Raw genomic sequence first — 22,175 nt, 5'->3', positions numbered from 1 at the left:
GGAGTGGTCAAGTTGTCCAAAGTGAGATTTTATTGTTGTTGTTGTCTTGCTCTGTTGCCCAGGCTGGAGTGCAGTGGCACAATCTCAGTTCACTGCAACCTCCGCCTCCTGGTTCAAGCAGTTCTCCTGCCTCAGCCTCCCTAGTAGCTTGGGATCATAGGTGCGCGTCACCATGCCCAGCTAATTTTTTGTATTTCTAGTAGAGATGGGGTTTCCACCATATTGGCCAGGCTGGTCTCAAACTCCTAACCTCAAATGATCCACCCACCTCGGCCTCCCAAAGTAGTAGGATTATAGGCGTGAGCCACCGCACCCAGCCCCAAAGTGAGATTTTTAAGACAGCATGGAGGACTTTTGTGTTCTGCTGTCCATTGCTTAAATATCAGAAGTTACCTACTTGGCCGAGGCCAGGGGGATGGGCAGGATGGCACAAATGTCAACTATCAACATGGCAGATTAATGTATCACTACTCCTGCAAGCCCTGTTGGCAGCACAAGTTGAAAATGGCACTGTTGGGTTCCTGCTTCCTGGAATTCCTACTGTCCGTGATCTCATGAGCTAACCCAGGGCCAAGAGAATCACTCTGGCCACACCAGTTTGGGAGGTCTAAGATGGAGCTTCCAAAGGCAGATATAATAGATTGCAGCACTGTCATAATATTGGTGTCCTTCCCTCCCAGACTCAACCCTACTGGATGAGTAAACTGCCTGCCCTGTAGAGAGCTTTAGCCAATGAAATGTGAATGGATGCAACATCATTTATGGAGAATTTTTAGAAGCCTCCTTACAAGGCTCCACCAACTCACCCTTTTCATTCTGCTGCAAAGCCAGTATATTATAGCTCAGTCTACCATGGACATAAATGCAAATGATAAATCAACCCTTGTAGTAAAAGCAACATTGAAGTTGGAAGGTCATGTTAGCACAGCATAAACTAGTAACAGCTGACTGATCCAGCAGAGAAGATCAGTCCCCTAGCGTACCTTTTACAATCCTGTCATCTTCCATTAAGAATAGTCACAAATTACATAAACAGTGATATATGTTTTAATAGTTTTCAGAATATAAGCTGCATAGCTTTTTAGAATAAAAAATAATGATATAACTTCAGGTCCATGCTTTGGGACACTTGGTTAAACAACAGGGAATCTGTGTCTTTGATGACCACCTCAAAAGGGTGGCAGACTTCACAGTGTAACTTGGAAACAGACAAGGAGATAGATGATTACATCATGACATATTGCCTACAAAAGAACATTCTGACAGAACATTAAGTAGAACAGAGCACACAGTTTCAAGTATTCAAGCACTGCTTTCTGGCCAAGAAAAAACTGTCTAAAAATCAGTTTCTTTTGACTGGAGCTGCTGAGTTCTGGACACGGCATTTCTTTCCCAGAATGAGACTGGCTCAGTCCAGCTTGAAAGCAGTGTGAGGAATGACTCTTCCCCTTAATCATTAAGAAAAAAAAAATGAACTAAACAAATAAATTACAACAACAACAGGGACCATGGCACTGAATGAAATAAAGGGGCAGTCACCTTCCCATCATTGCATAGTCTCCCAAAGCAGCAAGTGTGAAAGAGGATACTGAAAAGCCACTTCGTTTTTACACAGCCCAAGGATCGTTTTTATGGATGACTTGGGCTCCTATAATGTCCGGTTGCTTTATGAGAACACACACACACCACATTCTTCCTACCCTCTAAGAGAAGGTAATTCCTTTCACAATAAGAAAACACAACCTCATACTCTCCAGAAACTGCAGCTGTCTCGGCCACTTGACAGCTTTTGGGTACACACTGTGGGCTTGGCAAGGCAGAGCTTAGAGCAGGGTCAAAAGGGCAGCTCCCTTTAGTCCTTTATACAAAGGACTGTCAGAGTCCCATGCTCCTGGCAGCATCTCCTCAAGGCATAGGTGCCCAGATCCCCTGCAAAAGAAAACAGGCAGCTGGGCTCCAACAGTGGGGTATGACCTCCATCCAGGTCAGGGCTTCTGAGGGAGGGAAGAAGGATAACTCTTTTCTAGTTACGAGTTCAGGCACCTGCTGCTGCTTCCAGGTTTGGTATAAAAACCTTAGCCCAGACAAAGCCAGGGGTCAGAGTGTGTTCTCTAGGCTGTAAGATCACGTTATATAAAATAAAAATATTACAATAAAATTTTTTTGTAGTTGTCCAAAAGGGAGCACCTGGGTAAGCAATGTGACCTTCTGAGCATGGTTAAGTCTCACTTTGGACTCCTCTTTCTGTTCTATGGGTGGTCAGAGGCTGTCACCAACTCAAACCACTGTCTGAGGGCATCGCTGAGTGTCTCAGGAAGTGCGTTTACATCTCGAAGAATGATATAGTATGGGAATGGGAACTCTTCCATGTAGGATCGGATTTCAGGCATCTCTCCAGGTCCTTTAAATATCGGTACTTTAATGTCCAAGATAGAATCCTGTCAACAAAAGACATCATGAAATGGGGAGGCAGCGATTAAACCAGCATCCTTAGCTAGCTCTTCTGTGATCTCTTTTGCTAACAACTTTTACATCTGCTGTGTCTTATTCCTGCATATGAACCTAGCTTTTATTACTAAGTAAAACAATTTTCAGAACTCTACCAAGAAGGAGGTAGATGTCTTTCTGAGTACCCCTTCCAGGAGGATGGACACTGAAAAAAAGGAAAAGGGACAGATAGGAAAATCTACTTTCCCTACAGTGGTGTCTCCCCACCATCCACTTGGAATCATTCACACTAAATCTTTACCTTCCTATCAAGGCCTTAATGTGACTCGCAGAGACAGTGCTTCCCTGGAACAGAACTGCCCTGTAGGCATATTTCACTAAGACGACTGATGCTTCTTGCTGTGAGGAGGGCTGCTGAGACATAAGTCAGTGTGCAAACACCTGATCTCCCTTTCAAAGTGGTCAGTACCCATTATCAAAGCTGCAATACCTGCACTGACTGTGCATAGAGGGCAATGATGACCCACAGAGGATGGTCATTCTGAATCTTGGCTCTCCCACTCATTACCTATAACCACTATGTGTTTCAGTTCCTTCAGTGTAAAGTGGGAATAATGATCCCTACCTCACTGGCTTACTGCAAAGATTAACCGAGAAAATACAAGTGCCTACAATGGTACTTGACAGAATATCATGAATGCTGGGAGTTCTCAGTATGACTGAGTGATCCAGGCCATATTTCAGATTGAACAGGTTGAAGGGAATCCCCACTTTATCTCCAGAAAAGGTGGCTTTTAGTAGTCACTCACCCGTGAACTGGGATTGTCCAATACAACAAAGATGACAAAGATGTTCGCATTCCGGGCAGCCTGAACCGCTGCCAGGACTCTTTCTTTGCCCTCAAGGAAGAGGCCTCGCCCATCAGAGACTACCAGGAGGAGTTGTGCAATTTCTGTAGACCATATAAGAGGAAGCAAGGGAGTAAAATGATCAGCCATTTTTAATAACTCACAACTACCCAAAGTAGGACAAATTAATGTAGACTTAGTCTGTACTATTAAAGCTAAACAGACTTCTAAAGCTGATGAATTCTGGGCACAAACCTAAGGGACCTCTGATGAGATCTATCCCTTAGAATGCCTGAGTCAGAGACAAGGCATAATAAGGGATACTAAGTACACTTCTGTCAGTATAGCAGAATTTCTCAATAGTGTTTCAGGAAATGTTAAATTCTGCTCAACTTCAATTGTAGAGCAACATACTGTAGATGAGAATTAAAACACTAGTTTTATGGCTGTAAACTTTAAAAATGATAGTACTGAGTAGGGCATTAGAAGAAAGTAGCCAAATCAGAAATCTAGAACTGTGTCTTCCAAATTTCAGTCACCACATATAATCACCTTTAGAATTCTGTTAATTCCTTGTACCCAATTTCTGTATTTTTTTCCCCTTGAAATTTGACTTGTTTAAACAAAACCAAATAGAAAGGAACCATAAACACTGAATAAAATGTTTTAAAATTTTTGCTACATAGTGTTTCCAGCTAAAGATTATATAGTACTTGAGTTGAGGGTGGGCTGTTTTCGCAAATGTTGAGAGGTGTGAATAACTTGCATCCATCAAAATCTGAAGCTTCTGCATGATACACTGAGAACACTGAGAGATTTTTGGAAAGAACTAAAGAAATGGCATGTTTCAAGCCCCCAAAGTAAATGTGGTTGGATTAGCTGGCTGTTAAATTATGTCCTTCTCTACTCTCCTCTGTCATTAAAATATTAGAGAATACAGTACTCGAAGGGGACTGGTTTCAGGACACACCCCTCACCCCCAGTATACCAGAATACACACATATTCAAGTCCAAAGATGGCCCTGGAGAACCCACATACATGAAAAGTTGGCCCTCCATATACTCAGGTTTCACATCCCTCAAATGCTGAATTTTCAATCCACTTTTGGTTGGAAAAACTCCATGTGTAAATAGACCTGAGCAGTACAGACAAACCTATGGTATTCAAGGGTCAACTGTAGTCTTTATATTTAATTCCACACACTTTGCTCCTTTCTCTCACAAATCTGAACTCTTATCAAATAGTGTCTAGATCCCGCATTGGTTATAAGCCTCATGAGTACAGGTTCAAAAAAAATTTCTGAATGAATAAATAAGTAAAAATCAGCTCCATCGATTTATGTCTTTTCCTGTGGAGCACACCTGTTAAAACACAGTGACGGGGCATTGAGCTGAAGCAGGCAGCTTGGGAATTACAGAGTACAAGAAAGCGTTTTGTTTAGGAAGAGGAAGGCATGCAGCTCACCTGGACTGATGTTCTGTGAGAGCTGCTGAGCTGCTGCAAACATGCTGGCAACAGACTCTAGAAACTAAATCGGAACCAGAAACAGACAATTACAAAACTATGTCAATGCTCTTCCCATTGTCAGAGAGACTGATAGTACTTCTGACACTGAAGTGATTATCAGATAACCACCTCAGGTTTATAGACCATCAACTAACTGTCCCTTCTGGCCACATGTAGTTAAAAAAGGAGGATCCTTGGATACAGACATTCTGTTTTATTATTTTTTGAGAGAGGATCTGTGTCACCCAGGCTGGAGTGTAGTGGCACGATCTCACCTCACTGCAGCCTCAATTCCTGGGCTCTGCCTCAGCCTGCCACCAAGTAACTAGGATTACAGGTATATGCCACCACACCCGGATAATTATTTTTATCTTTTGTAGAAATGAGATCTATGTTGACAAGGCTGGTTTTGAATCCCTGGCCTCAAGCAGTCCTCCCACCTCAGCCTCCCAAAGTGCTGGGATTACAAGTGTGAGCCACTATGCCTAGATGACACAGGCCTTCTGAAGCACAGGTGAGACGTTTCTCTAACATATAACCCACTAGAGTTCTGGAAGATACCCCAAAGTAAAAGAAGTGCTTCTCTGGGGCATAAGAAATCAATAAGTCGCTCAAATAAACCAAACAGTGTCTTCTTTCAAGAAAAGAAAACAACTGAGCAAAAGAGAAGGCAAGAAAATACAGAATGTCCAGGGCAGCCTAGAAAAAGCAAACTGAATCAGAGCAGGACCCAGGAGAAATATGATCTCATGCTCTGTTTTGAACTTGTGTTCTCCTGAGTAAGTCACTGGCTTTATTTCATATCATTTCTTTAAGCTTAATGAGGGAGAAAAATAGGTCTTGGCCCACCTGATAAGTGTATGGGAGATGGGTTTGTTTTTGCAGAATGTTCCAAACTACTCAGAAAAACAAGCAGGGAGCTAGAAAACCAATGATGCAAAGTCAAGTGATCTCTGAGGAAGTGAGAAAAAGAAGTCACACCTTGTTTTATAATGGATGCCAAGGAAGCTTCTATTCCAGTGGTACCCAGGCTGAGATTTAGGACTATCCCTGTCCTAATACTGCAAGGGATGGAGGGGGGGTTCTTAGCCCAGCATGGTGGTAATCCCAACAATTCGGGAGGCCAAGAAGGGAGGATCACTTGAACACAGGAATTTTAGACCAGCCTGGGCAACAAAGTGAGACCATGTCCATACAAAAAAAAAAAATCAGCCAGACATGGTAGCACGTGCCTGTAGTCCTAGCTACTAGGTAGTCCTAGCTATGAGGCAAGAGGACTGCTTGAGCCCGGGAGTTCAAAGTTATAGTGAGCTATGATGGCGCCATTGTACTCTAGTCTGGGTGACAGAACGAGACCCTGTCTCAAAAATAAAAATTGTTCTCCCTCCTACCTACACCAGTTTAAAAATAACTCTGCAGAAGACATTTTATTTCATCCTCTTACCTGAGCAATCTTGGTTTTCTTTTGTTGGAATTTGCAGAGACGTAGAATCTGGGACCCAGAGTAATCACTGAACTGCTCATGAAATGGGTGTAACAGCTTTACAGATTCTCCAAAACTTGGGGAAGGAAAACCAAATACAACAGGAGTTATTTTTTTGCTGTGTGATCAAAATAACCAAACAGGTTATGAAAAGTTTTCACAATGAAATTACAAAGCAACCTTACCTACACACTGCAATCTGACCCACTTCCAGGAGGGTTAGAGCATTTCCAATCACAGCCAAAGATTCAAATGCAAGCTGTGAATTAAAAGTTAATGACATCAGGAATCAGAATATCCTCTAAACCAGAGCCTCTCGACTATTTTTTGCATCAAGATTCCCAAAGAAAACATTATTTTTTTTGTTCGACAAGTAGAGGAATAACATGAATAAGGCTATTCTAGTCACAACAAACCCTGAGGCTTTGGTGGCCTGGTACCACAAATGTTGAAACCTAGAATCCATTACACTGATAGGAATGGTCTCCTGCAGACATCGAATAAAAAGTGACCTTGAGGGCCAGGCATGGTAGCTCATCCCAGCACTTTGGGAGGCCAAGGAGGGAGGATCACTTGAAGTCCAGGAGTTCAAGAGCAGCCCAGGCAACACAGCAAGATCCCACATCTGTGGTCCCAGCTACTTGGAGGCTGAGGTAGGAGGATCACCTGAGCCCAGGAAAGTTGAGGCTACAGTGAGCCACCTGGGCCTGGGCAACAGAGTGAAATCCTGTCTTCAAAAAACAAAAACAAAAACAAAAACAAAAAACATGTAGCCAGGCATGTTGACACACACGTATGGTCCCAGCTACTCAGGAGGCTGAAGTGGGTGGGAGGACTATACTGCTTAAGCCCAGAAGGTTGAGGCCACAGTGAGCTATGATCATGCCACTGCACTCCAGCCTAAGCAAGAGAGCAAGACCCTGTCTTTAAAAAAAAAAAAAAAAAAAGACCTTGAGAAATATGGTCCATGAATTTTTCTTTCTTATTTTTTGGACCTACATAAAGAGTAACCTCTTGTAGGTAACAAATTTTAAAAACTAATTTAAAATCCATTTATATATATGTAGTCAGATCAGACTGTATAACCATATCAGAAAATTTCATTACCATTTGCAATATGACAAAAGAACAGCTGAGTATTCTACATCTATTATTTCATTTAATCTTCATAACAATTCTGCAAGTATGAGGTTATTACTGTTCTGTGTGTGCTTGTAAATATATATATATATAACATATATGTAAAAATATATATATATATATATTCCTCACTTTTCAGAAGATGAAACCGATACATAAGAAATAAGTTGCCCAAAGTCACATGTTAATAAATGGAGCTGGGATACGAACCCAGGTTCAGAGGCTACACTTTTTCCAGCAAAACATACAAATTTTAGGTTGCTCATTAGCCCATGCATCACTGCCCAAAACAAACACTCTTTGGCATCTGTAATGGTGGTATAAGTTTTCTATTCAGGCTCCTAAACTTAATATTAGCACTGATAGAACAATAACTCTGGATAATTTCAGACATAAAAGAAATGTATCCTAGATACATACTTAAACTATTTAAGACTATGCAGTAATATCTGAAAACTGATTTTTTTTAACAGTACATTGTTGCATTTTCTGCAAAATAAGCACTATCAGGTTTACTTATTCTGCAACTAGACAGTTAAGAACAAACAGCAGGGTCAAGAAACAAAACAACTTAAAAGACCTACAACAGTAAGAAACTAACACATCTGAGACATCCTAAAATTGCCCTTTTGAACTCTTTAAATCTTAGGTCTTATCAAAGATGGTTATCACATTCTCAAAACAGGCCTAACAGGTATTTCAAAATCCATTTTGGCGGCCCAAGGAACATGGTTTGATGTTAATTTCCTATCAAACCGCCACTACATTTCTCTTCCTTACCTGCTTGGTATGGTTGTCCACCATACTAGAAGAGTCATCGATAGCCAAACAAATCTGATACTGGCGTTTACTGGGCTTGGTCCTTCGAAGCCAAATCTTGTCTTTCCGAAATTGACTAGCAATATATGGAATGACTTTCCGTATGTTCAGTCGTTTCCCAGTTCGATAGTCTCCTCTATTTATTCAAACAGGGGCAAAAATTAGTTAACAACTTTTAATTCCTGAGAATTTTTATTAAGGACAAAAATCACATTAATAATACCTTAAAACCAATACCAAGTAACTAGGAACCTGGTACATAGAAGTGTTTCCGTCAATTGAGGACTAAGTTCAGGATCTTCTTGACCTCTAGCCAGAAAAACTGGACTTGTATGTGGCAATAATAATTAGGTCCTTCCAGACACATTTTTAAAAATTAAGAAAAAATACACTAAATATGAATGATTTTGGACATCTTTGAAAAGATCTAGGTGATTTAACACCTGTAGCAAGTGAATAACTCAACATGTAACAAGGTGATCAATGCAGACACCCAGAAACTTTTGTGCGAGATAATAATAGGAAAACAGGGTAAGGAACAGCATACTGGTGCCCGTACAGCAGAAGAGGCAACCTAGAAGCTGGCACTATGAATGGTTAGCTGCTGAGTTCAACAGAATCACGAAGCTGCCATCTTCTCAGAGCACTGTGAGGCCTTCCAGAGGGAAAGACTTACTTCAGCTTGGCTGCCTGGGTAGGCTCTAATATGAGACGAAGCTCTTCACATAACCGTTGTGAAAGAGGTGCTGTTAGGATCAGGTAACTCTGCCACATCTCAGCGGCAACCTTCTCCTGTGACAACAACAAAATCTAAGTTACCCTCAGAATGTCAGAGCCAACCAAGTCTTCTAGCAAGATGCAGGCCTTAAGCAAAGTGGTAGAAAATGACCTGCATGAACTTTCTCAACAGAAGCACTTTAAATCTTCTCCCAGCAAGCTACCATGTAATTTACTTGATTAAAAATGTCTCTCCTTCCAGCCGGAGGCGGTGGCTAATGGCTGGTAATCCCAGCACTTTGGGAGGCCAAGGTGGGAGGATCACTTGAGGCCAGGAGTTCGAGACCAGCCTGGCCAACATGGTGAAACCTTGTCTCTACTAAAAATACAAAAAATTAGCTGGGCATGGGGGTGGGCACCTGTAATCTCAGCTACTTGGATGGCTGAGGCAGGAGAATCGCTTGAACCCAGGAGGCAGAGCTTGCAGTGGGTCAAGATCACACCACAGCACTCCAGCCTGGGTGACAGAGTGAGACTCCGTCTCAAAAAAATTAATTAAAAATTAAAAAAAAGAAAAAGAAAAAGAAGAAAAGTCTCTCCTTCAACCCACCCTTCTAAGTGAGAAAGAATGAAACAAGGCAGTTAATTATTGGAATTCATGACCAAATCAATGCCTTACTCATGTCACCTACAAAGAGTAAAACGTGCACCTTTCATATGGGGAGGGAGATGTGAATGGGTAATTTTGGCACCAGCAGATCCAGCTACTTATTGGTGGATTCTCAGTCATGTTTCAAAAGTAAAAGTGGGTGGGCTATGGTGGTTCACGCAGGTAATCTCAGCACTTTGGGAGACCAAGGCAGGTGATCACCTGAAGTTTGAGACCAGCCTGGCCAACATGGTGAAACCCCATCTCTACTAAAATACAAAAAAATTAGCCGGGCGTGGTAGCAAGTGCCTGTAACCCCAGCTACTGAGGAGGCCGAGGCACAAGAATTGCTTGAACCTGGGAGGCAGAGGTTGCAGTGAGCTGAGATCGCGCCATTGCACTCCAGCCTGGGCGACAGAGCAAGACTCCGTCTCACAGAAAAAAAAAAAAAGAAAAAAAAAAAGTAAAAATGCTAAGTACAAATCCCTCCAGCAATACACTCAACACAAAGCCCCATGATTTTTCTACCAACTGTGGCAGAGCACTCAATACATATAGGTGGTGGGAGTGATTATGACAATAGATATAAAAGTGAAATGTGTACATAATACAGTAAATTTAGGATGCAAAGTCATTTAAAATAAAACTGCAGGCCGGGGACGATGGCTCACGCCTGTAACCCCAGCACTCTGGGAGGCCAAAACGGGCAGATCACGAGGTCAGGAGTTCAAGACCAGCCTGGCTAACATAGTGAAACCCCATCTCTACTAAAAAAATATAAAAATTAGCTGGACATGGTGGCATGCACCTGTAGTCCCAGCTACTTAGTAGGCTGAGGCAGGAGAATCACTTGAACCCAGGTGGTGGAGGTTGCAGTGAGCCGAGATCATATCACTGCACTCCAGCCTGGGTAACAGAGTGAGACTCCATCTCAAAAAATAATAATAAAATAAAAATAAATAAAAATAAAACTGCTGGTTAATCCACACTACCACGTTAAGTCAGCCAGCAATGATCTAGCTGGCCTCTTCTCAGGATGGCACAGCATAGACTCTTACACAGTTTTTCAACCTCTGTCACAACTATTACATCCATTACAGAGCCAGCAACAGAAATTAAAGGAATTAAGCACACCGATTTCTGTTTTAATTAAGCTATATAGATCTAGCAGCAAAGCAGGCAGAAACTGATGGACAGATGTAGGCTTTAGGATTGTAATTATATTCTCCATATGCCTGGTCCTTTTTACTAAGGTAATTGCTAAGAACCTATTAAGTTTGCTATGTGTTAAACAAAAAAAGTCGAGATATTTTACGAAAAAAACAGTGACTTACTTCTTCTGGATTTTCAGATTCATGTGGCTGCCACATTTCCAGCTGTCTCTCCAGCTCCTGTCTTAGCTCATTGACATCTTTTAAAAAGGGCTAAGAAGAAAAAGCCATAGATAAGAGGTGGCCCAGGCTGGAATTGCCAACTTAGTATCACTGGCTGCCTTCCACCCTACAGTATGAACTCAAAGTACATAGTCAAATGCTCCTGAGATAATTCAGCAAATACAGTGGCACAATGAGAAGATGCCAGACAAGCATTCTACTTCCCTCTTACAGAGACAATATGGATAAAGAAAACTTTTAACATTTATAAAGCCACTCTAGCAAAACAAAACCCAAACACCCTTAAGTCATCAATAATGAAAATGTTATCTGATTAATCAAATAAGTCAGACTCTTAGCTCAAGAACTTAATTAAATAGCTCTTCATAAATATAGGCACTAAGCCAAAGATTTTTTACTTAACCATCACAAACTTAATTGTCCTGAAGGTTCCTTACACAAGGATGGTTAGAAAAGTGGGATGTGAGTCCCAGAGGCCAAGGACCAGACCCACCATCACAGACAGGTCAGGGCACTGAGACCCTGTGATTAACTGTTGGAACAGTATCATGTGCTTGAAGAACACCTATCATACCAATAGTATTCCTAAAAATTTTGAATAAGAACATGAAACCCCTCAACAACCACATGTTCCATAAAGTTCTAAAGACAAAGATTTAAAACTAATTTAAAATGTTATTTTGTTAATTTATTAACACAATGCAGTAATTTGTGAGTTTTACTACCTGGAAGATCGTGTCCATGAGGAATTGATGAGCTGTATGAATGGTAGACTCTCGGCTTCTTTCTGGTTTCTCATTTTCTGTCTCCTTATGGGCTCTGTCTGTTCTGGGGTCTTGGTCTTCCTCTGTTTTAACAGTTTGAATCTCCACTTCCATCTCATCAAAGCCTATTTTCATTTAAGGACATAATTTTACTTATCATAACACTAGCCTGATGACTGACCAAGCCTTTGCTATTGCCCGTTAATCCTGACAATTAATCAAACTTCATTCCTTCACTCTCCAACACATTTCCACATGTTGATTTCAGAGGTTTCTTTCTGAGACACTCATTGCCAATCCTTACTCTCTAAACTCCTCTCCTCCTCACCTGATATTGAAGGCAGCGTTCTGGGAAAGGGAATAGGGGAAATTTTGGGTTGTCCTAAGAAGCCTTTTAAAACTGTTTGATTCCTGAAACTATATCCATGTAAAACATTGATAGAAATAAAAACTAAAAGCCACAATTCCATTTTACAGATGAGGAAACTGAGGCAAAGAAAAGATGAATAATTTGCTTCAACTTGTGAGGTGAGAGGCAAAGCCTGGATTGTCACATAGGGCAGTCAAACGTTGTAACAGTTCTAACACTCCTGAGAGGACAGGATTCGAATTTGGCAAGTTCTTTTGAATTTGCATTTATTCAATTGCTGATAAAGTTATTTTTTTGCCAAGTAATAGAACTTGATTAGCTATGAAAGGGAAACCCCTCATTCTTTTTCTTTTAATATTTTACTGCATTTGATGCTAATAGCATATACTTTTATATAATTGAAAATATCATTTCTCTAATAATATACCTTCTCATCATAGCTGTAGTAAGTACACTATTCTGGTTTCTTCTACATATTTTTTAAAAACTGATGAGATTTTGCCAGAAATTCAAGTTTCAGGGGACTCCTTGAAGGATGGTGTCCCGTAACACCCACCCCTGTCCATATTTTTGTTTTCTGGTCCCAAATAAAATATAGTGAAATTATTATAGGCAAATTATTCATCTAAGCCATGGATTAGGACATGGAACTGAACACCAGACTACAGTGAGAGACAACTGACTACTTCAAGTCAGACAGCCTGGGAAGGATTTGCTCACTAGCAGGACTCACCCAAGGGTGCTGTGGTGCTCGACTTGATTTCCTCTGGCTTCAGCTGCTCCACGTCTGCTGCTTTGAGCTCCTCCTGCTCCTCTGTGTCCATGAGGGTGTCTTCTATCTCCTCCTCTTCCTGATCCCTGCCAGAGTCTTTTGCAGACTGTTGCTGTTCTTTGCTGGCCACATCTGTCAACAAAGCATGCACCCACACATAAAAATCCTAGTTATTTGCAGAACAAAATAATGATAAGTGGGTATGGTTTCTGTCATCCTAGCTTCCAAAATGCTACTGATGCAAGTCGTGCCACTGACCAGCTATGTGGCTTGGAGACTTGTCTGTGCCCAAGATTTCCTATTGACCTACTGACATAATGAACTGCCTGTTCCCTACCTCCTACAGAAATTATGAGGATATAGTGAAACTATACATGTGACCACAAAAATAGGGTGTTTAACTGGGCTACAGGGTGACTCTAACAATAATTTATTATATATTTTCAAATGACTAAAAGAACAGATCTGAATGTTCCCACACAAAGAAATGATAAATGTTTGAGGTGGTAGATGTTCTAATTATCTTGACTTGATCATTAAACATTGTATACATATAGCAAAACATCACACTGTACCCCACAAATTATGTATCATTATTGTAGGTCAATTAAAAATAATAAAAAGTAGTAGAAAACAAGGCACAGGAAGACAAACATGGGAATAGGAATCCCAGCATTGTGATCTTGGATGAGTTCTTAAACCACTTGGCCTCAGTGTCCTTACCTATACAACAGAGATGCTCTGGCTCATAGGATTATTTGAGGAAGTTTGTGATCATGCAGCAAAGGCTCAGGAAAGTTTTTTGGCACCAAGCAAAAGCTCAATACATTGACTAAGAAGAAAGAAATGTCCAGTACTAAGAAACCCTGATATCAGGGTTTAGATGTGGCCAACTGTTATTTTTAACTATTATATTTAAGGATATTTAAAGGGTTTATACTAAACCAAGATCTTAATCATCTTCACTTGGTTACAGATCCCTTTGTACCAAAAATAAACTCTATTTCTGCACATTTCTTATGTTTACAAAGCCATTTCCTTTCTCCCCTGATACAAATGTGTACTATTAGCTGCCAAGCACAGTCACACAGCACAAGCTCTTACAGAGAGCTCAGTGGACAAAGGCAGCAGTTTTCCCAGGACCATACCATAGGTCTGTGCATCGTATGCGTCGCTGCCTTGTTTAATGTGCTCAAATGCATCTGCATCCTCCACCTGGGCCTGGGGCTGCTGAGCTGGCCCCTGCTCGGCGTGGCTGTCCGTATCCACAGTCCTCAGCCTCTTGTGCACACGCTCATTGTGATCACCCATGGAACGTTCATTGTCAGCCTGCCCAGGTTTCCTCTTAAAACTCTGTGAGAAATACAAAGATATTCATCAGAGCCTTGCCTGTCATGACAAAAGGACTCAAAATAAACATAATATCCATCTATAGGGGACAGGATAAGTAAATCAGGTGTAGCCATACAAGAATGGAATTCAATACAGCTATTACAAAGAATAGGAGCTCTATATACTTATATAGAACAATCTATGATATCTAAAATGAAGGCAAAGAAACACACTTTCACACATTCATATATGCAGAAAGTATCTCTGAAAGAAGAAAGAATTGGTAATACCAATTTGCTCTGAGGAGGGTCCCTTGGGAACAGGAATAGGATATAGGCTTTTTAGGGGATTGGTTTTTTACACTAATTTTGCATCATGTGAATAAATTATACCCTACTTAAAAAACTGACTCTTAAAAAAGCAAAAGCCTATGGACAATGAAAAGAGTGAGACGGTTGGTGCTGGACAGCAGCACAGAGCACTTGGCTCTTAAGACTTCATGGCCGGAATCAGGGGTCAGGGAGAGACACAGGCAGGGAAGAAGCCCAGTGACGGGATCCCACTGGGTAAACCCCATGGTCCTGGTCTGCTCACCAAGGCTGCTATAATATCTGATGGGATAGCAAAAGCAGGAGTATAGCTTTTTTTTTTTTTAAAGCACTACATTTGGAACATCTTTTTCTACATGCTGCCTTCACCTAAGTTTAGCTGAGGAGTGATAGAAACCTGTGTGTTTTTCCTGGTGTGCTTCTGGGACGTCAACTGGGCAATGAAATTTGATTCATGGCCTTCTGCCTGGTTTGCATCTGCGGCTCCACTTCCGTGTTCCTAGGAAATCCAAGCCATAAAAGAATGAGGTGAAAGAAGCTATTACAAGTCCCTGGTTACTGTGCTGCATTGAATACAACTTCTCTCACTGCTATTCTTTATTCTCAGTCATATAATCACTCCTGCCTACCTGCCAGCTCTGGAACTCATCGTAACTAAGGCCTGGCCTACAGGCAGAAACAGGAGTGTCTAGGTACAGACCTTATGTTACCCTCTCAGGGGCCTTTGTAAGGCTGCTTAGTTCTTTGCAGGAGTATTATGTCTCACTCCAAAGGCAGGACAGACCTCAAATAGAAACCAGGCTTCATCATCAACCAGCTAGGTACACTTGAGGTTGTCATTTAACTTTACTGAGGTGTATTTTTCTCAAATATACAATGAAGAAAAGAGTACAATATCATCTATCTCATGGGGACATAGGACTTGCTGAAGTAATGAAAATGCTTAGCACCTAATGGGTGCTCAATGAATAACTGTGGTGGTGGCTGTGTGGTAGTCATAGGGTATAAGCAATATAAACGGTTGTTATTGTCAGTAAGAACTAGGACTCAAAGAGACTAAAGTTATCCAGAATCACCACTGTAACCAGCAGGTCCTGTGTTGACATTCCAGGTTCTTTCCATAGCACCCAGCAACCTGAATTGTGGCCATATCAGAACACATCACCACCAGATCCAAGAATGAAAAAGTTATTTGCTTTTTAAATTAAACATTTAGAAACCTGATGATAAGAAAGGAAAAGAAAAACACCGTTAAAGGTATACATTGCCTGAAGTCTAAATTCCATTTGCTTCCTGGAGAGCTTTCTGAAAAACACGAATCTGATTCTCCCATCTAGAGCTATCAGTCTAACAACTTTTTCTTATTATGCACACCACTTAAATACACCCGATATTCCAGGGTTTGTCCTGGGAGGCATATAAAAATAAGTATCAGTCATGCCCCCACACAACAACGTTTCAGTCGAGGAAAGACTGCATGTACACTGGTGGTCTCATAAGATAATAACACGCTTTCACTATATCTTTTCCATGTTTAGATTCACAAATACTTACATTGTGTTACAACTGCCTGCAGTATTCAGTACAGTAACACACTGTACAGGTTTGCAGCCTAGGGGCAATTGGCTTTACCATCGAGGTTTGTGTAAGTACACTCTATGGTGTTTGCACAATGACAAAATTGCCGAATGAGGCATTTTTCAGAATGTATCTCTGTCTTTAAAAAAATAATTGTTCAGTCACACGTTGCTTAAAGAATGAGATGTGGGCCGGGCGCAGTGGCTCAAGCCTGTAATCCCAGCACTTTGGGAGGCCGAGATGGGCGAATCACAAGGTCAGGAGATCGAGACCATCCTGGCTAACACAGTGAAACCCTGTCTCTACTAAAAAATACAAAAAACTAGCCGGGCGAGGTGGCGGGTGCCTGTAGTCCCAGCTACTCAGGAGGCTGAGGCAGAAGAATGGCGTAAACCCGGGAGGTGGAGCTTGCAGTGAGCTGAGATCGCGCCACTGCACTCCAGCCTGGGCGACAGAGTGAGACTCCATCTCAAAAAAAAAAAAAAGAATGAGATGTGATCTGTTAGATGTCAACAACAAAACAAACAACAAAATAACGACACATAAACCAACTAATGCTACACAGAATGTGATGTCAGACAGGGAGAAGAGACCCTACTAAGAGGCAGCTGGCGGCTGCAGTGAAACCATTGATCACCTCTTTCCCCTGCTCCTTCTCTGGTGCGGCCCCAGCCAGCTCCACGGCCTGTGTGCTTTGCATGTTCTCCACACCAGTCTGCCCACAGGAGGCATGCTCCTTCCTCTCCAAAACCTCTGGCACCTGCTCCTCTGTATCAGAGTCCTCCTGTTCTTCTTCCTGCTTCTGCAGAGAAATCAAACACGGCATTAAATGCTCTAGGAGAACAGCATAAGGTGGGAGACCCTGCAACAAGCAGGCTTCCCCACTCCTCAGCGAGGGTCTTAAAACAGAAACCTAGGAACTCCTTGGAAGTGCCACATGTTGATGGAGGAGTATCCTAAAAGGGATTCTAAGGGGAATAAGGTGACCTCCTCCTCCTCATTATTTTTAATGAAAAAAGCCAGACATCCCATGATACCTGGGGCTGGAAACCTTGGTCAGCAGGGCCATTCTCTCCACCTTCTTCGTCGGCATCCTTGTCTTTTTCCTCCAGAGACTGCTGCTGCTCCTCGGAGTGTTCTTCAGGATGCTGAGCAGCATCCCCATCTTGATCATCAGCTCCTGTGTCCATTTCCTCCTCCCCTTTGGCCTTGTCATCTTCACTGGGGCCTTCCTCGGGCTCCTGTGGACTCTGACTTTCATTCTGGTCAGTCTCAGTCTCTCTTTCCTCAGCTTCATGACCTGCTTCTTCTGGTTTTTCTTTTATCTCCAAAGGATTCTCTTCTGTATAGATACAACAAAAAGGAACGCAGAATTTTTTAAACTTACATGATTTCTTAAGCTGGGAGCTAGTTATGCAAGTTTTGTCTTATTACAATTCTATAAACCAGCGAGTGGCAAATTGTGACCCATAGGCCAAATCTGGCCTCCACATGTTTCTATGAAGAAAGTTCTACTGGCCGGGCACAGTGGCACATGCCTATAATCCCAACACTTTGGGAGGCTGAGACGGAAGGATCGCTTGAGTTCAAGACCAGCCTGGGCATGCATCATAGTGAGACCCCATCTTTTACAAAAAATAAAAAATTAGCCAAGCATGGCGGCATGCACCTATGGTCTTGGCTACTCAGGAGGCTGAGGCAGGAGGATCACTTGAGCCCAGGAGGTCAAGGCTGCAGTGAACTATGATCACGCCCCAGCACTCCAGCCTGGGTGACAAGGCAAGACCCTGTCTCCAAAAAAAAAGAGTAAAGTTTTTACTGGAACACAGCAACATATATTGTGTTTACCCCATCCATTTTGTACTGCCTATGGCTGCTTTCACTCTACAACAGTAGAACTGAGTATTTGCAATCGAGAGCTTATGGTCTGCAAAGCCTAAAATATTTAATATCTGATGCTTTATAGAAAAAGTTTGCCTATCTTTGTTTTAAACCATATACATACAGTTGTTTTAATGGCACATTTCATTAAAAAATAATAGCTAATCTACCCCCAAAAAACCCCCATAAACAAACAAAAAAAAATAGGAAAATTTTAGGCCAACAATAGGAAATGACAGCTTAATGCTCAATTATTGTGAACAACTGGTGGATGTCATGATCATATACAGAAAATACAACTCACACTGAAATAGAAACCGTCTTATTTTGAAAAAGTTTTATCAAAAGAGCTTTTATATACTTTGGACACTTCAAAAATCAGTTATTAGCAAATTCTTAAAATAACTCTTACTATTTTTATTTTTATTTTTTTGAGACGGAGTCTCGCTCTTGTTGCCCAGGCTGGCGTGCAGTGGCACAATCTCGGCTCACCGCAACCTCTGCCTCCAGGGTTCAAGCGATTCTCCTGCCTCAGCCTCCAGAGTAGCCAGGATTACAGGCATGCGCCACCACACCGGGCTAATTTTGTATTTTTAGTAGAGACGGTGTTGGTCCATGTTGGTCAGGCTAGTCTCGAACCCCCAACCTCAGGTGATCCGCCCGCCTTAGCCTCCCAAAGTGCTGGGATTACAGGCATGAACCACCGCACCCGGCTAATTTTTTAATTTTTTAGAGACAGAGTCTCGTTCTGTTACCCAAGCTGGAGTGCAGTGGCAACATCATGGCCCACTGTAGCCTCAACCTCCTGGGCTCAAGCGATTCTCTCACCTCAGCCTCCTGAGTAGCTGGGACTACAGGTGTGTGCCACCATGCCCAACTATTTTTTTCTTTGATAGAGACAGGGTCTCACTATGTTGTTCAGGTTGGTCTCAAACCCTGAGCTCAAGTGATTCTCCCACCTTGGCTTCCCAAAGTGTTGAGAAGCCTTACAGGCATAAGCCTCTGCAACCAGCCTATTGGTTTTCTTTTTCCATTGTCTATTATTCAATTAGCAAATGATTTTAAATAATTGTTCCTTAGTTATAAAACGAGTCTGGCTATCTAAAAGCAGATAGCTTATTACATTCTCAGTGGATTTTAATTTTCTTAATTTTATGCTTTCTTGGTTATTGACTTTGTTTGCAACTAGATTCCAAAATTAATTTTTACCTAAATGGCACCTCTTATTATTCCTTTGTAACTTGCTATCTTTGTTCTAATACAGCATTATAAAAATATACATATATATATTTTAAATGGATGTTATAACTATGTAACTGACTCATTTATCAGCAAGGCCAGCTCACATCTTTCTGTCTGATTAAGCAGCAGGAATGGGGCCCTGTTACGGGGGCACCGCCAACACAATGCTCTCAACTAATGCCAGCTGACACCCCTAAAGGACTCACTAGAGTTGAAAAATGGACGACAAAGGCACTAAATACTGTCATATGCCATGTGATTTCTCTTGGGATTAGTCTTGTTCCCCACTGCATGTGACAATCAATAACTAAAACCATATTTCCCTAAAAAAGCTATAACCGGACTCCATGACAGCTTGGTATACCTAGACTGCACAGTGTTTACACCATCCCATGAGATGGGACACACAGTAATGGCTGTGAAGAGACAGTGCTGTGTATGAAGCACCACCAGGGCATAGCAGTGCCAAAAGTGATAATAGGACGTGATAGTAGTTTGAGAAACACCTACTGGTTGATGAGCTCTAGGGATAATCACATGAGAAATATTACAAAGGAAAGGCAAACCATTTTCTCAAACTGGGATTGAGCCAACCAAACATGATTTATCACCTGGCCATGATACTGAGCTAGCTCTCAAAAGAGAAATCAGTTACTGTTCAGTAGTGAGTTCTAACTGGTCTCTTTGTTTCTGAAAGACGCACCTTCTCCTTCTTCATTGTCGGTGTCCTCACCACCATTCTTGTCTTCACTGTCAAGGTTCAAGTCATCCGGAAGGTCCAAGGCCTCGGGTTCTGGCAGCTTTTCCTGATTGCCATGGTAAGGGTCCACCTCATTTTCATCATATTCCCTCTTTGGGACAATGGAGACAACGGGGATAAAATAAAAATACCATTGTTTTTAAAAGTAGAATTCCCATAAAATCAGCTCTAAGTATTTACACTGTGAGAGAATACAGTATCTATTCCCTAAAATTATCTGCACACATTAGTATTTTATTTTTAGACCCTTCATATTGGAATCTCAGATTTCACTTTCTGTGCGGTTCTCCAAGGACAAGTGGTGCTATGTTACTCAATCTCAAAGAAACTTACAAGAAGAAATAAGAAGGGATCACAGGTTTTAGCTTCTGATCTATAGCATAAGCCCAAACAACATGTGTACTACCCTGTCAGGAACCAACAGTTAGATATTTTATGTCCCGTTAAGAGCCTCTGTTGCATATTCTTTTATGAGGTAATGGGGGAGCAGTCAACAAATAGGGGAAAAAATGTCTCGAGACACCTCGAGAACTATACAGTTCAAGAGCCTTGAGTCAAGAGAGCAGATCAGTTTCAAATCTTCATTACCTCATCTATTTGTTCATTAATTTTGTCTTCACCTTCTCCACCATCATCAGCTTCTGATTCTTCCTTTTCTTCCTTCTTATCTTTCTGGCTTTTATCTTTGTTTGAATTGCCACTATCCAAGTTGTCATCTTTAGCAACAAGTTCAGAATCTTCCTAAATGTCAGAGGAAGAAAAAACAATCATCACACTCAATTCCAGAAACTGTTTCTGCATTAGTTGACTTTTAGACATGCATAATTTCTGCCTACTGGACCTACCCCATGGATGGCTGATGAAGTGCCATCCATGACGTAGAGAAAACAATGCAGGTCTCCATGATGGCAGCAATATTATTAGGTGTGTGAATAGTGGGGTGAGTTGGATAATTCATTGTATCACCCTGGGCTGTTGCAGCATCTACACAGGGTCTTGTTCATCCTCCTCCATAACACATGGGATGACTCAGCTCAAGCTACTCTTAGCTCTGAATGTAATCAATGAGATAGGATAGAAAAAAGAAAAAGAGGAATGGAAAAAAGAGAACAAAAACAAATACAGAAAAAGAAGAGAAGTAAATGACAGAGAATGCTAGGTGGTAGGCAGATTACCTCCTCTCAGTTTGTTTGGAAGGGGGGAAATCTTTTAATTACCTCATCCATTCCTGGTCCTGTTTCTTCAGTTTTATTGTCTTCTTCCTCCTCATCTTCCTCCTCATCGTCATCACCCCAAAGCCTCTCATCTAGTTTGTCAGCTTCCTCACCATTGAGATCGCCCATCTGTTTATCCAGGTCTCCGCCCTCACTATCTGATTTCTCATCATCCTCTTCTGAAAGGGAAGGCACTGAGCTTAGTTAGGCAGATCTCCAAACTGACCCAGTCATGTGTATGTAAGAGGGGTGTGGACCCGATTCCCTGGCAAGGGACCCACCAGGGATTGACTGCCTTTTTCTATAGAACACATCCTCCAGGTGCAGGCCTTTAGATCTACTGACACAGACATAGTCTTACTGTGTTTTGCCAAGTGGAGGCACAAGGAAGCCTATAATGTGTGAACAGATGGTAAAATGAGTAAGGAAATACCTACGAGGATGTCTAGTTTTGGTGTTGGGACATTATGGGACTCAGCAACCTGAGTTTTGTGTCTGAAATGATGGGGTTGGACTAGGTGGTTTCCATGGGTCCTCCCCATCTTCAATATACTGCTATGATATTTTGCAACATCTAAAATCAGGTCTCAATCAAATTGTCGTCATTTGTCTTTGCACAGGGTCTACTTTGCAAAAGGTCATATCCTATGTGCCTTAGGCCAACTGCCACAAAGGTCAACTTTCATTTCTGCAAGATACTCATTTTAGAATAAGACACAGTATCTCAAATTGGACAGAAATTTGGGGCAAGGGCTGAATTATGGTACAAACATATGTGACAGATGACGATGTACTTTAAAAAAATCAAATTCTCAAATAATTTTTAATGACAGGGAGAATTTTCTTAAGATGTTAAATGAAAAAAGCAGGCCCAACGCGGTGGCTCATGCCTGTAATTCCAGCACTTTGGGAGGCTGAGGTGGGCAGA

The 22,175-nt window shown here is 41.6% G+C and overlaps 1 protein-coding gene across 2 annotated transcripts in view; it reads right to left on the bottom strand.

The window, feature by feature from the left end:
- Positions 1-1,024: 1,024 nt before the first annotated feature.
- The window catches only part of MDN1 (midasin AAA ATPase 1), a 184,752-nt gene continuing 163,601 nt past the window's right edge, over positions 1,025-22,175 (bottom strand). For both annotated transcript variants that reach the window (XM_015136925.3, XM_015136926.3), the window contains exons 86-102: positions 21,251-21,426; positions 20,622-20,774; positions 19,977-20,124; positions 17,188-17,492; positions 16,788-16,952; positions 14,970-15,071; positions 14,060-14,264; positions 12,873-13,043; positions 11,731-11,894; positions 10,946-11,035; positions 8,922-9,037; positions 8,207-8,381; positions 6,472-6,545; positions 6,248-6,362; positions 4,762-4,825; positions 3,258-3,400; positions 1,025-2,438 (exon numbers count right to left, since the gene is read on the bottom strand). In XM_015136925.3, coding sequence (XP_014992411.3) covers positions 2,250-2,438; positions 3,258-3,400; positions 4,762-4,825; positions 6,248-6,362; positions 6,472-6,545; positions 8,207-8,381; positions 8,922-9,037; positions 10,946-11,035; positions 11,731-11,894; positions 12,873-13,043; positions 14,060-14,264; positions 14,970-15,071; positions 16,788-16,952; positions 17,188-17,492; positions 19,977-20,124; positions 20,622-20,774; positions 21,251-21,426 — 2,555 coding nt within the window. In that variant the 3' untranslated portion in view covers positions 1,025-2,249. The remainder of the gene's footprint in view (positions 2,439-3,257; positions 3,401-4,761; positions 4,826-6,247; positions 6,363-6,471; positions 6,546-8,206; positions 8,382-8,921; positions 9,038-10,945; positions 11,036-11,730; positions 11,895-12,872; positions 13,044-14,059; positions 14,265-14,969; positions 15,072-16,787; positions 16,953-17,187; positions 17,493-19,976; positions 20,125-20,621; positions 20,775-21,250; positions 21,427-22,175) is intronic.

Source organism: Macaca mulatta, chromosome 4 (assembly GCF_049350105.2).
Source record: "Macaca mulatta isolate MMU2019108-1 chromosome 4, T2T-MMU8v2.0, whole genome shotgun sequence".
NCBI lineage: Eukaryota > Metazoa > Chordata > Mammalia > Primates > Cercopithecidae > Macaca > Macaca mulatta.
This window is presented reverse-complemented; position numbering and strand designations above follow the sequence as displayed.